Source organism: Typopeltis vanoorti, chromosome 13 (genome assembly GCF_054136105.1).
Source record: "Typopeltis vanoorti isolate ZY-2024b chromosome 13, IOZ_Tvanoo_1.0, whole genome shotgun sequence".
In the NCBI taxonomy this organism is placed as follows: domain Eukaryota; kingdom Metazoa; phylum Arthropoda; class Arachnida; order Uropygi; family Thelyphonidae; genus Typopeltis; species Typopeltis vanoorti.
The window spans coordinates 70,520,288-70,534,743 of NC_143561.1; the positions used below are offsets into that span (position 1 = coordinate 70,520,288).

The following is a 14,456-nucleotide window of genomic DNA, read 5'->3' on the forward strand; positions in this document are numbered from 1 at the left end:
GTTGTACATATTCTCTAATACTGGTCCACCTAGAGATTTTTATAATGGAATCATCACTTCCTTTCTCATGTATTTAAAGCTGCTTTTAATTAAACCAATAATTTTCTGAACTTTACTGGTTATCATAACAATATGATTCCTCAACTTAAGATATACAATCAAAATATTCAAAAATCTTTCCAAAGCTTGTCATTCAACTTGGATTCATCTAAATAACTTATACTCGACACGAAATTTTAATCCACACTTCCCTCACCCTTCCTATTTTTAAGATCATTCTGAAGAGACTTCAAGTCATCTGAACAATTTACCAAGCTTCACATCAGCAGAAGAGAGTGGGAGATTTTACTCTAGATCAGTGGTTCTTAACCACTGATCTAGAGTGGTGGTTCTTAACCGGTGTTCCCCAGAACATTTGTTCCGTGAACTGGTTACAAGTGTTTCACCAGCGAAACGTCACATGACATAGTTCTGAGTGTAATTGGCTACTCTGACCCTAACAACTGAAGACTGCTATGTGCTTTAATTTCTAAACCAATAGAATATCGTCTATAGGTCATATGTTTGCAAGATATATTATATTTACAGTTTTTTGCACAGAGAATCCCTAGTTTGAAAAACATTACCAGCAATATTAAAACCTGTATTAGACTAAGTTGTAAATATTGTAAATTACATCAAGTCAAGACCTTTAAAAGCACACCTTTTTAAAAAACTTTGCATATCTATGGAAGCCAAGTAAAATCTTTGCTTTTGCACATTGAAATAAGATGGTTATCCAGGAGTAAAGTGCTATTCTGAATTTAAAACTTAAGAATGAATTATTGGCCTTTTTTTCAAAATGAAGTTACTGATGCTTTTATAAAATGTCCTCAAAATTATATTTGGTGTGCTAAAATGGGATATTTAGCCAATATTTGTAATTAAATAGTGTTAATACACGTATCCAAGGGAAAAATGAAAATATTTTGACATCCACTGACAAATTGTCAGCTTTTTAGAAAAAAGTATCTCTTTGGAAAAACTGCATGTCAGAAAAAAATATAGTAGATATGTTTCCTTTGCTCCATAATTAAAAATGTCAAGGGAATTATTTCCTTTATAACAGAACATTTAACAATACTGGAAGAAAAGATTTCAAGTTACTTTCCTTCCTTAAATACAATTATGACTGGATACGAAATCCATTCGGCATAATTAATACATTGAGTTGTAAATTCGTTACAAGAAGAACAATTAGTTACCTTGTTAACGGATCATACTCTAAAAATGAAATTCCCTGAAATAACTCTTGAGGAATTTTTGTCCAAGCCGAATACTCCTCTCTCTCTCCATAAGGGCACTTAAATTTTGTTACAGTTTTCAACATCATATTTGTGTGAGCTTGATTTCTCAATATTAACCAATATAAAAACTAAAAAGTATGAAAGACTTCCAAATATATACACAAAGAGATGAAGGTAGTTATATTACATATTAGACCTGATGTTGCTGAAATCTTGAAAAGCTCAAGTATTGCATTAAAATAAGTTCCATTTTTATAAAAGGCAAGTTGATGCATAATTTTATTGTTAGTTTTATGACCCTAATGCTTTTGGTGTCCCCCACATTTTTCTTATAATCAAAAGTGTTCCATGACTGAAAAGGTTAAGAACCATTGCTCTAGATATTTAAACCTAAATCATTGATGAATATATTAAACAAAAGTCCTAAAACTCACCCTTGGGATACTCCATTCCAAATTTCCTGAAAATATCTAAACAGTATTTCTTGCAATCCACCTGTGAATCAGTTTCTTATCCATCTCAGAAATAATCATCAATTCCCATTTGATGTCAAACTTGGATAATATTCACAATCATTATTTTCATTGATATTAACATCAACAATCATTAATAAATCATTTCCATTAATATTGTCTCCCTTGAGACCTCTTCATAAAAATTTAGCAGATTGTCATTTATGGATACTATGGCTTACACATGTAGAAAAATCTAGAATTTTATTCAAAAACTGATATATTTCATCCAATGCAACAAGGATGTCATCAGAGAGAAAGACCAGTAACATTATACATTCAAAACATGAAAGTCATGAAGCATGTGCTTACTAGTTTATGTCCTCAGTTGTAGATGAATTCATAGGATTAATACTATTAGAATTCAAAGGAACAATTGTAAAAGTTGTTCCTTTGTATTAATTATGAACAATTAACAGAAAAAAATTCCCAAAACCTGAAGATTGGCAGACAGTGGTTAAGGTTCAGATGATTTCATGTCTCAAGGAAAAGACAATCAAATTTGAACCTGCTGGGATGAAAATCATTATCTGGTTGCAAAGAACTCTGTGCCTAGTGTCAATAACATGAGAAGCAAGGCCAGACCTGTCAGATTCCAAAAATGCAATATAGTCAATACTCTTGGATTCTAATCAAAGCAGAGTAGCTAGTCTGTCCAAAATAGTAAAGATGACATGGGAAAAATACTTGATAGATGTCTATTAAGGAAAGAGGAAGTAATGTAGATAGTAAGAAAGAAGGCAGTTTCTGAGCTGGTTTGAAGATGTGTATATATTGAAGTTGAAAAGAATTCGTGCTATTTGTTCTGAGATTTCTTTTAAGGTAGGGTATCAAAATTCTTTTTGCATCGGATTGTATTCTGGTCAACAGATGAAAATTGTCAATAATTTTTGAATGGTAGTTGGATTATGTCCGTTAGGCATCAGATGCTTAATGACTCATTCTTATGATTCATGTTTTGAATGTAATTACTTACTGGTATTTCTCCTTGATGATGTCCATGTTACAGTGGATGAAATATACTGAGTTTTGGAATAAAATTCTATATTTTTTTATATGTGCAAGTCATAGAGGTATCTATGAACATGTCTGGTATGCATGTTCCCTTAAAACAATTGATTAGTGTATTGTCACAAGTGATTGTTTCATAATGAAATTTTCTTAATCAAACTGATGATTGACTCACACATTCATCTTTCAAATCGAACCCCAGTCTACTAATGGGAATTGGCTCATAAGCCTTTTCAAGGTCCACAAAATTCAAGTGTGTTTCCTGCCCTTTAGCAATCCTTTTTTTTCTATAACATGTTTTACGATGAAAATATCAATACAAGATTTTCCAGCTGTAAAGGTGGCATGTTCATCTGGCACACAAAACGCAATACTCTTCTCTAACATGAGACTAACTGGTCTATAATTTTCCATTTTATATTAGGGTCATTTCAAAAATACTGCAGATATGCCATAGGATGATATAACAGTTTCCACCTTCACATTAGTTGTAAGCCAACCTCTGAGTGAAAATGTACTAGTCTTCTGTGTCTGGTGTTCTAGTTCCACAAAATAAAATGGAGGGTAAATCCAAGTTAGATCAGATATTGTGCAGTGACTAACGTGCATATCAAATTTGCTATGCATATGTTTGCCACTGCACAATATCGGCAAAAAAAAAAAACAGACTGAGATATATAGTACAGGAAGTTTGTGAAGTTGGTGCTGTGATTCACTGTCTTACTTCTGTGGAGGTCAGATGAAAATTGACAATGTGGTAATCCATCAATGGTTACAGGTGACACTCGCAGGGTTATCATCAACAGCCCACTGAAGATCGGTGCAAAATATGAAACTGCAAATGAAGCCACACATCTCAGCTAGAAATGCAAAGTGTAAGATAATACAAAACGTAAGATTTTGTACCAGAATTGAAAAGTATGTCCTCGCAGACAAAATGTACTCCTTCAAAAATATTGGCGTCGACAATTGAAGATTGAGTTAATAATGATGTTGGCATCGACAGTTGAAGATTAAGTTAATAATGATAATGGGTTAAAATAATGAAGTAATAAGTACAGGCAGATTGACTGTGACAGTAGCATATTACAGGAAGTTTCTGCACATATTTTGTGCCTTAAAACTTGCAGTAAAAGACCTGACGCATTTGTAGCTAGAGCCCTCATTTTGCGTGATAACTCAAGGCCAGATGTTTCACATGAAGTATCTGATTTTATGGAAAAATATGGATGGCAAGTATCCTCTTTTCTTTCTCCCCCTCCCCCAATACAGTCATAATGTGAGACATCCAGACTGATGTGTTCTCTAAGTTGAAAGAACCATGCTGTTACAAACTTTATTATCGCTGATAAGGTTTCTACCGACATGACCAGATTTGGAGGAATTAAGGCATGCAAGTTATTACACCAGTGATGTAACTTGGTAAGCAGAGAAAGTGAGAAACAACTAATTAACACAAATGTGTGTTTATAACTATTTAATTATATCATACAGCAAATATATAATTATATCATATACTTGGAAGGTATTTTAATTTTCGATACTGAGAGAATAAATTATGTTAAATATGAAGATGATGAAGTTAAGGCAAGGTAAAGTCCTAATTCAAGAAAACCTGATGATTTCCAAATACTTCCACTGGTAACTATGAGGAAAAAGAAAAAAAGAAGTATTTGTCAAAATGACAATTTAAATGAAATAAAAGGATTATAATTTTAGTCTGTTAAAATCAAAGAAAACACATTAGGTTTAAAACTATTCTTGTGAAAACAAGAACTTTTTACTTTTCGGTGATACTTTCTTATGGATGAAGTGACAAACACAAACTGTTATTTACTTCTCATTTACATTCAAGTAGATAATTTTTCCAAGTAATGTTGCCATACTTAAAGATTAGATTAACTTGTAGATTTTTAATAATAATTAGAATTTTGGTCTGTGAATAATAAGTCTTACTCAGTCAGTAATATCTGTCACTGATATCTTAAAACTCATTCACACTCTCTACAATCGCAACACATTCAACGGTCTTTCCCCCACCCCACACACAAACACATACTCTCTCTTTGCATACTATATACAATACTATGGTATTAATCTAATATTACCTCCCCCCCCCCCATCGACTTATATGTCTATCCTATCACCTCCACCTATGAGCTCTGCACTTTACATTTCCTTAACTTTTCATTGGTGAGAAAAATAACCAATTAACCAGAAAAAATTTCAGGTCAAGTTGTTATTGTAGCATGTATGCTGTGGTCTTCACAACTCTTGCAATATGTCTCTTGAACTTCACATTGCTATCAACTATCATCATCCAGATCCTGAATTTCATCCTCCCAGTAGACAAGTCTATCAAGACATTATACAGAAGACTATTTGCATGCATTGTGCAAATGTAATTTTTTCCAGAACAAACTAACAATAATCACGAGATTACTGACAAACAATAATCCCAGTTTTGAGACAGGCAAAATTCTTAGATCTCATATTTGGTGAAGCTCTGTATCCTACCTCCCATAGCCTAGGAATGAACATTAATATTCTTCTGCCTTTACTATGCAATAATCTGTTTAAATTCTTTCTATCCAAAATTAGGTATGTGCAACAACCATTGCATGTCTAAGGTTCCTAGTTCTTTGTGGAGAATTGAATGAGCCCTTGCTCTTTCTTCAACAACAAAATAAAATCCTTAATGAATCATCCATATGGACAATATACTCTACATAAATTTTTACATCATTAAGCTATTCAAAAATATTTAGCTAGACTTTGTATTTTTGCTTTTGCCAGTCTTTTTTCTTAGACTTATTTTTATATTTTAATAACATCTTTTATATAATATTATACCCTTTTAAAATGTATTATTATATCTGACATAAAATTTTAATCACGAACTTAGCACATTATAACTTATCACAATAGTCAATTCACCACAAAAATTTACACAACTAATCTGCACCATGTGGGTGAACTGATAATGATATCAGCAAGTTGAAGAGGCATATTTATTATTATTATTACCCAAGACCTCGTGGAGTATAAGACTCATCTGGGAGGTCCTTTTATCACACACACACAGCTCCTCATACCGTGCCTTGAACACAGTCAAACTCCTTGCAGACATCACACTCTCAGGCAAGGCATTCCAATCATTCACAACTCTGCATGAAAAAAACCTGCCTCTCACTCCCCTACTCACACTCTCTTTCTACAGTTTCCAGGGGTGACCTCTGGTTCTCCCCTGATCTCCCACTATTTTCTGTAGAACTTCTCCAGCATTGATCCTATAACAACCCCTTACCAACTAGTAGGTCTCTATCATATCTCCCCTCTTCCTCCTGTCCACCAGACTCTGCAAATTACATGTTCTCAATCTTTTCTCATATTCGACATTCCAGAGGTCAGAAACTACCTTAGTCAATCGCCTTTGGACCATTTCCAACATCTCTTCATCCTTCTGAAAACCCGGTGACCAAATCTGGGCACAATAGTCCACGTGTGGCCTAATCAAAGCCTTATACAACGGAACAAGAATCTCCGTACTTCAACACGTCAGTGTCCTCCGCATCATTCCCAGATCTCTTATTTCCTCTACCTCCAACAATATATTCTCACCAAGCATAAATTCTGCATCTCATCTTTGTTTTCCAAATTTTAAAACCTTACATTTTGCAACATTGAACTCACATTTCCGTGCCCAATCACTCAATTTATTCAAGTCCTCTTGTAAGGCCACAACATCTTCACTACTCTTCATGGTTCGTCCCAACTTTGCATCATCATCTGCAAACAACTGAATATCTCCATCCAAATCTGCACTAATCTAATATCCAACCCCACCTGCTCTAGTTTGACTGTGTACTTATCATGAGGTACTCTATCAAAAGCCTTTGGAAATCCAAGTATATTATTGTGTATATCCTTCTCCTCTGTCCAAGGAAGCAGTCACTTTATTGTAATAAGTAAGTAGATTACTAAAACATGACCTCCCTTTAGAAAATTCATGCTGTCCATCAAAGATAATACCATTGTTATAAACCCAACTCTGGATCCTAGTTCTCACAAGTTTCTCCAACAACTTAACCACAACACCTGACACACAGATAGGCCTATAGTTTGATGCTTGAATTCGATCACCTCCTTTATGAAGTGGCACAATCTTGCCCTCCTTCCACTCCTTACGGACTTGACCAAGTGCAAGACTTGTATTAAAAAAATATGTCAAGACAGGTGTCAACTTCCTGGCACATTCCTTCAGAATATGTGGTGATATATTATGAAGTCCCACAGCCTTATTAACATCTAGTTTACTCAACTCCCCATACATCTCTTGCTCACCTACAGTCAGTCTCTCCTCCCCCATCATCAACTGTTCTTAATCCCTCCATGAAGTCACATTCACAAGATTGAAAGACCTTTATGAATTGCTCATTAAGTATCTCCACCACACATTCTGCAACAACTGTCTTTATACCATTTTCTCCTATCAATGTCATCCTTCCATAATCATTCTTTCTTTTGCTGGCTACATATTGAAAGAATTTCTTAGGATTCTTTTTGGCTTCATTAGTTAACTGCTGTTCATACCTCTCTTTAGCTACTCTCACCAACCAAGTCACCCTCCTTGCCTGGTTTTTGTTGACTTCATGGAATTGGTTATTTCCACTTCTCTTATGCTGCCTCCACAATGTCCTCTTTCTCTGTATCACATGCTTAATCTCTTTATTCATCCATCTCACACCTACCTTATTTAACCTTCTCACCCTTGGAATACACTGAGACATTTTCAAAGACTATTATTATTATTACGGGCAACTCCAGGGAGCCCTTAGAATCATGAAGGGAGGCCCTAAACATGTCCACACAGCTATACGACATTCTCACAGTATCTATCATACCTTGCCTTGAACTCACTCACTGTCATAGCACCCACAACAGACTCTGGCAGCTTATTCCACTCATTTACCACTATAAAAGTAAAGAACCCAGCTCAAACACCCTTGCTAACCACACTCTTTCCCAGCTTCCATAGGTGTCTCCTAGTTCTCCCACTACCAGTCCTGATCTCAAAAATATCCTCTGAATTAATCCTATAGACACCCTTTAGCAATTTGAATGTCTCAATCACATCTCCCCTTTTCCGCCTATCAACTAATTTCTGCAACCCACAAATCTTTAACCTGTTCTCATAAGGTTCATTCCATAGATCTGCTATCATCTTGGTCACTCGCCTCTGGATCCTCTCCACCTCCTCCCCATCAAGAAGAAACCTAGGTGACCAAATCTGGGCACAGTAGTCGAGATGAGTTCTTATCAAGACTGGTTACAGAGGTACAATAACTTGCTTGTCTCTGCTCGTCAAAGTATTTTTCAACAACCAAGTGATTTGATGAGCTGATTTAGCCACTTTTGCAATGTGCCCCTTAAACTTCATCTCCCTATCCACCAACACTCCCAAGTCCCTGGCCTCATCAATCTCCTGGAGTACAGTTCCACCAATGTGGTATACTGCTGCTAATCTTTTCACCCCAAAATGCATAACGTTACATTCTGTCACATTAAATTGACATCCATTTTCCTTAGCCCAGAACTCCAATCTATCCAAGTCTTCCTGCAAGATTTTGACATCTTCTGCATTAACTATTGCCCTACCTAACTTTGCATCATCAGCGAACAAATGAACTGTTCCTCTTAGATCCTTCTCTATATCGTTAATGAACAAATTAAACAGCAGTGGTCCAAGAACAGAACCCTGCGGCACACCACTAGTCACAGGCCGTCTTTTGGCCTCTACTCCTGAATAAACTACTCTCTGATATCTCTCCATCAACCACCCACCTATCCATCTCACCAATCCTATATCCATTCCCATATGTTGTAGTTTACGGATTAGAATTCCATGTGGTATCCTGTCAAATACCTTAGCCAGGTCCAGCAGTATCACTGCAAGCCCGTTACCCTTATCCAGTTCAGCCATCACTGTGTTATAAAACTTGGGCAAGTTACTGAGGCATGATCTACCCTTCACAAAGCCATGCTATCCCCCCGTACAGTATCTCATTTTCATCAATCCGTTCCTGTATTTTTCCCTTGACTACTTTCTCCAAGACCTTGACAACGACTCCTGATATGCTGATCGGTTGGTAATTTGCAACAGTAGTCTTAGATCCTCCTTTATGCAGTGGAACTATTTTCCCCTCTTTGCACCCTTCGGGACTAAACCAGACCTGAGACTCAGATTAAACAACATGGTCAAGGGCACTGAAAATTCTTTAGCCGCTTTACGTAAGACCCGTGCTGGTATACCATCCAATCCCACAGATGTATTCACCTTAAGGTTCTGTAATAGACTATTCACCTCCACTTCATTCATCACAATTCCCGTATAAACTAATGGTTCCTTCATTTTTTCAATGTCACCACCTGGATGATATACTCTTGCAAAGTGCTCGCTCAGTAATTCCACTATATCGACTGATTCAGTGACCTCCTTACCATCATCATTCCTTAAACTCATTCTGCCATGTACAGTTTTTTTTTTGCTTGCAGCATATTGAAAGAACTGTTTGGGATTCTCTTTAGCTTGCATAGCTAGTTTCCTTTCATAATCCGCTTTTGCTTTTTTTACCACACTCGTTTCCCTTCTGGCCTGTGCCTTATACCGTTCGTGTGCCTGCAGGTCACCTTTCTCTTTAAATTCCCTCCACAGTTGTTTCTTTTTTTGCAGGTCAAGCTTATTGGTGTTGTTTATCCATATAACCCCTACTTGTTTTACTATTCGGACTCTAGGTATACCATCAGCCATAACCTCCTGTAAATGCTCCTTGACCACTTCCCATGCTCTATCGACATCCAGCCCTTGCAGTTTTACATGCCATGGCACTGATCCAAGCAATCTGTTAAGCTTGTTGTACTTGACAGCACGGTAATTTCACATATACCCTGTCTTAATCGAAAATTCCACACCTTTAGCCACCCAGGTCAAGACCTTATGATCACTCTCACCAATAGGTGGCAACATGGTCATATTCATTACAGACAAATTCTCAGATGCTATTACCAGGTCAAGCACTCTCAGACCCCCTAGTATTTTCAATTACATGCTGTCTCAGATAGTTATCCCTTAATAATTGAATAAAAAATCAATTTCCTTCCTCACATGTGTCCTCTCCTCCTTCCAATCAATGTTACCATAGTTGAAATCCCCCATAATAATTACCCTCCTTCCACTCATTTCATCAATTTGTTTATGCATACTATCTCCACCATCTATTCCATCACCTGGTCTATAGCAGCACCCAACTATATATTTTGTTCTGCCAGTCTCAATCTCACACCAAATAGCCTCAAATGAGCTCTTTTCACTATCCTGCAATACAACTTCAATTCTCCTTGGCTGCAGTTCATCAGCTATTATCAATAACACTCCTCCCCCCCATTTTATTCTCTCTGTCCCTCCTAAACACACTATAACCTACACATTCTATCCCACTAACTATATCATCAAACGTGTGGACAGACTTATGTGTTCGTCAAACATGTTGTTTATTATTTTAACGGTATAATAGAACACAGAAACTAAGTAAATAATTAATTTATTAACTTGATGCTGATATTTCGCTGGTATTATAACCAGCATCTTCAGAGCACAAAAACACTGTTTGTCACAATACGCGAGACTAAAACAACATGGTGTACTTAAACAAAATTGTAGTAGCAACACAAAGACTAGAGTCCTGATTTTGGCGCCCTCTATCTGAAAAAAAAAAAAAAGCTATCATATATTACTAGAGTCCTAGAAAAGTGCTTGCTTTTTCTTAATATGACTGTCTCCCAGATCTTCGGCAAGTTAATACAGCCATATTTGTTGAGATTTGGAGTGTGTTTTAGGGCTTCTGTCGCCTCTAAGAACAATCTCTCTGATTTATACGGGTTTCTGTGTAGTACTTTTGTGTTTTTCCAGTTGATCCTGTGTGCAGGGGTATCCAGAGCATGGTCTGCTAGGCCCGACTTCCCATAATGATAATTCCGGACGTATCGTTTATGTTCGCTGATGCGGATATTCACAGTTCTTCCTGTTTGACCGTAGTAGGCTTGATTGCATGAGCAGGGTACTTGGTAGACTCCTGGATGTGATAAAGGAGGAATGCTGTCCTTGGGTGAGCGGATGAGGGTGGCTAATTTGCTACATGGTCTGAATGTAGTGCGTAGTTTATGTTTATTGAGAATTCTTGAGATCTTTTCGAATGTGCCTTTAATGTAAGGGATGGTGACTGTTTTGTTGTAGTTCTCTGTGGTGGATGGTGGGAGGGGTTTCTTAGGAGTGTTTAGTATTTTGTTTATTTTATGTGGATTGTAGCCGTTGGCCAAGAAGGAGTGGCGTAAGTGAGTCAGTTCAGCAGTAAGAGCCTTGTCACTGGAACAGATTGCTCTCGCTCTATGGGTTAGCGTTTTTAATATGCCATATTGTTGAGACGGATGATGGTGTGATTGTTTGTGTAAGTATCTGCCTGTATGTGTGGGTTTTCTAACTCTCACTAACAATTCTCCCTCCTTTGTCAAAAATTCAGCACACCTAAAAAGCATCTTACAACACCTTACCCTAAAAAGCTCAGACTTAATAGTAAGCTTTGACATCACTTCACTATTCACAAATGTACCACTAATAGAAACCCTCAATCTACTGAAGTCACACTTCCCCCCTGATATATTTGAACTATTCAAATTCACAATACATGCAGGATATTTCACATGGAAAGGGAAAATATACAAACAAATTGACTGGACAGCCATGGGCTCCCCCCTTTCCCCCCAGCCAACTTTTACATAGAACACCTGGAAAAACAAGCAATCAATACAGCCACTCTCAAACCAACACTTTGGTTACGCTATGTTGATGACGTGTTTGCTATTTGGCCACATGGCCCTGAGACATTGAAAACATTCTTAGCACATTTAAATAGCCAACATCCAAAAATCCACTTTACTATGGAACTAGAAGCCAACAACTGTCTGCCCTTCCTGGATACACTCATCACACGTCTCCCAGATGGTTCCTTATCATTTTCAGTTTTTAGAAAACCCACACATACAGGCAGATACTTACACAAACAATCACACCATCATCCTTCTCAACAATATGGCATATTAAAAACGCTAACCCATAGAGCGAGAGCAATCTGTTCCAATGACAAGGCTCTTACTGCTGAACTGACTCACTTACGCCACTCCTTCTTGGCCAATGGCTACAATCCACATAAAATAAACAAAATACTAAACACTCCTAAGAAACTCCTCCTACCATCCACCACAGAGAACTACAACAAAACAGTCACCATCCCTTACATTAAAGGCACATCCGAAAAGATCTCAAGAATTCTCAATAAACATAAACTACGCACTACATTCAGACCATGTAGCAAATTAGCCACCCTCATCTGCTCACCCAAGGACAGCATTCCTCCTTTATCACATCCAGGAGTCTACCAAGTACCCTGCTCATGCAATCAAGCCTACTACGGTCAAACAGGAAGAACTGTGAATATCTGCATCAGCGAACATAAACGATACGTCCGGAATTATCATTATGGGAAGTCGGGCCTAGCAGACCATGCTCTGGATACCCCTGCACACAGGATCAACTGGAAAAACACAAAAGTACTACACAGAAACCCATATAAATCAGAGAGATTGTTCTTAGAGGCGACAGAAGCCCTAAAACACACTCCAAATCTCAACAAATATGGCTGTATTAACTTGCCGAAGATCTGGGAGACAGTCATATTAAGAAAAAACTAGCACTTTTCTAGGACTCTAGTAATATATGATAGCTTTTTTTTTTTTTTTTTCAGATAGAGGGCGCTAAAATCAGGACTCTAGTCTTTGTGTTGCTGCTACAATTTTGTTTAAGTACACCATGTTGTTTTAGTCTCACGTATTGTGACAAACAGTGTTTTTGTGCTCTGAAGATGCTGGGCGAAATATCAGCATCAAGTTAATAAATTAATTATTTACTTAGTTTCTGTGTTCTATTATACCATTAAAATAATAAATAACTATATCATCTTCTGTCAGCCATGTTTCACTAATGCCAATAACCTGTGACCAGGAAGAGCCAATCAAGGCCAAAAATTCTTCTTTCTTGTTCCTAATACTCCTGGCATTAGTATACATGAAATGCAGAGGTCCCTTTGTCTCACCCCTGTCTTGATGCGTTATTCTAACTATCCCATTCCGATTTCTTGTCCTTAGTACTGGCTTGGGTACATTATATACATTCTTACACTCAACTGTCTCACTGATTTCCGCATATCCATTTCCCCCCCCCCTCCTTGGTAGTTTTAGTTTCCCTTGGTTCTGCACATCCATTTTCACTTCATTCAGCAACACTTTTTCCAGTTTCTGCACACTAAATCCATTCAAATGCAGGCCATCCATCTTGTATAAATCCTTTCGCCCATCAAACTCATTCCACACGTCCACGAATTCCACACCACACCGTCTGCATAACCTGCGCATAAAGTCATTTGTGATTATGGCCCTCCTAAACTCCTCTCTGTCATACCATAGCAACAGACTCACTATCCTAACTCTGTCACTCTTTTCTTTCGCTACCTTTAACAATACTTTAAAGTCTTCTCTCATAAAAAATTTATCTCCTTTCAATTCATTCGTACCTGCCACAACTATCAATTCTTTCACCCTCTGTTTTTGCGCTCTAATACTCTCACTTGTGCTCTAATACTTCAGACTATCTACTAGATAGTCTTTGAAAATCCCCCAAGCTGCAATGATCTTTTTCCAGCTAACTCCACATTCCATGCTACACCTGCAAGCTGTCTCCTGAGCTCTTCATAATCACCCCCCCCCCTTGTAGTTCCACATATACTCTTTTCTCACAGAGGGCCTCACACTGCTGGCAACCACCCAGGTAATCACCTCATGGTCACTCTCACCAATTGGTGGATGATTTGACACCTCATTTATAATTACATCCTCTGATGAGATGACCAAATCCAAGACCCTCAATCCTCGCCTGCTCTCTGTTACATACTGTCTGAGGTAGTTATCCCTCAAAAACTTAAGAAACTCATTTTCTTTACTTCCAGTTGCTATCTCATCATACCAGTCTATATTGCCATAATTAAAATCGCCCATAATGATCACCCTTTTCTTATTTGCTTGACTAATATGATTATACATTTCATTATTGCCACCATCCACATTACCTGGTCTATAACAACATCCAACCAAGTATTTGATTCCATTCACCTCTATCTCACACCATACTGCCTCAAAACCACTGGCACTATTTCCATCTTGCATCTCTACTTTGTATGGACATAACTCTTTCTCTATCATCAATAGCACTCCCCCTCCCTTTTTACCCCTTCTATCCTCATGAAACACATCATACCCTTCCATCTCTATTCCTGTCAGGATATCGTCCTCTTTCACCCATTTAATTAGGGTCTACTGTCTAGACAGTATAGTCACTTTGAACTCAGGTAAATAGTAACAGATTTTTGTAGCTATGCAGATTTAAGCAAATTAATTTAATGCCTTGCAATTTTACAGGTTATAGCTAGAAAAAAAAGGGGCCAGCATTAATATGAGAAATGTTACATTAGCGCACACACAG

General features: G+C 37.4%; 1 protein-coding gene across 1 annotated transcript in view; it reads right to left on the reverse strand.

Annotated features, from left to right (window-relative positions):
• Positions 1–4,271: 4,271 nt before the first annotated feature.
• LOC150100274 (HHIP-like protein 1) overlaps positions 4,272–14,456 on the reverse strand; it is a 159,669-nt gene continuing 149,484 nt past the window's right edge. Inside the window, exon 8 of the mRNA XM_090402622.1 lies at positions 4,272–4,454. Coding sequence (XP_090258748.1) covers positions 4,366–4,454 — 89 coding nt within the window. The 3' untranslated portion in view covers positions 4,272–4,365. The remainder of the gene's footprint in view (positions 4,455–14,456) is intronic.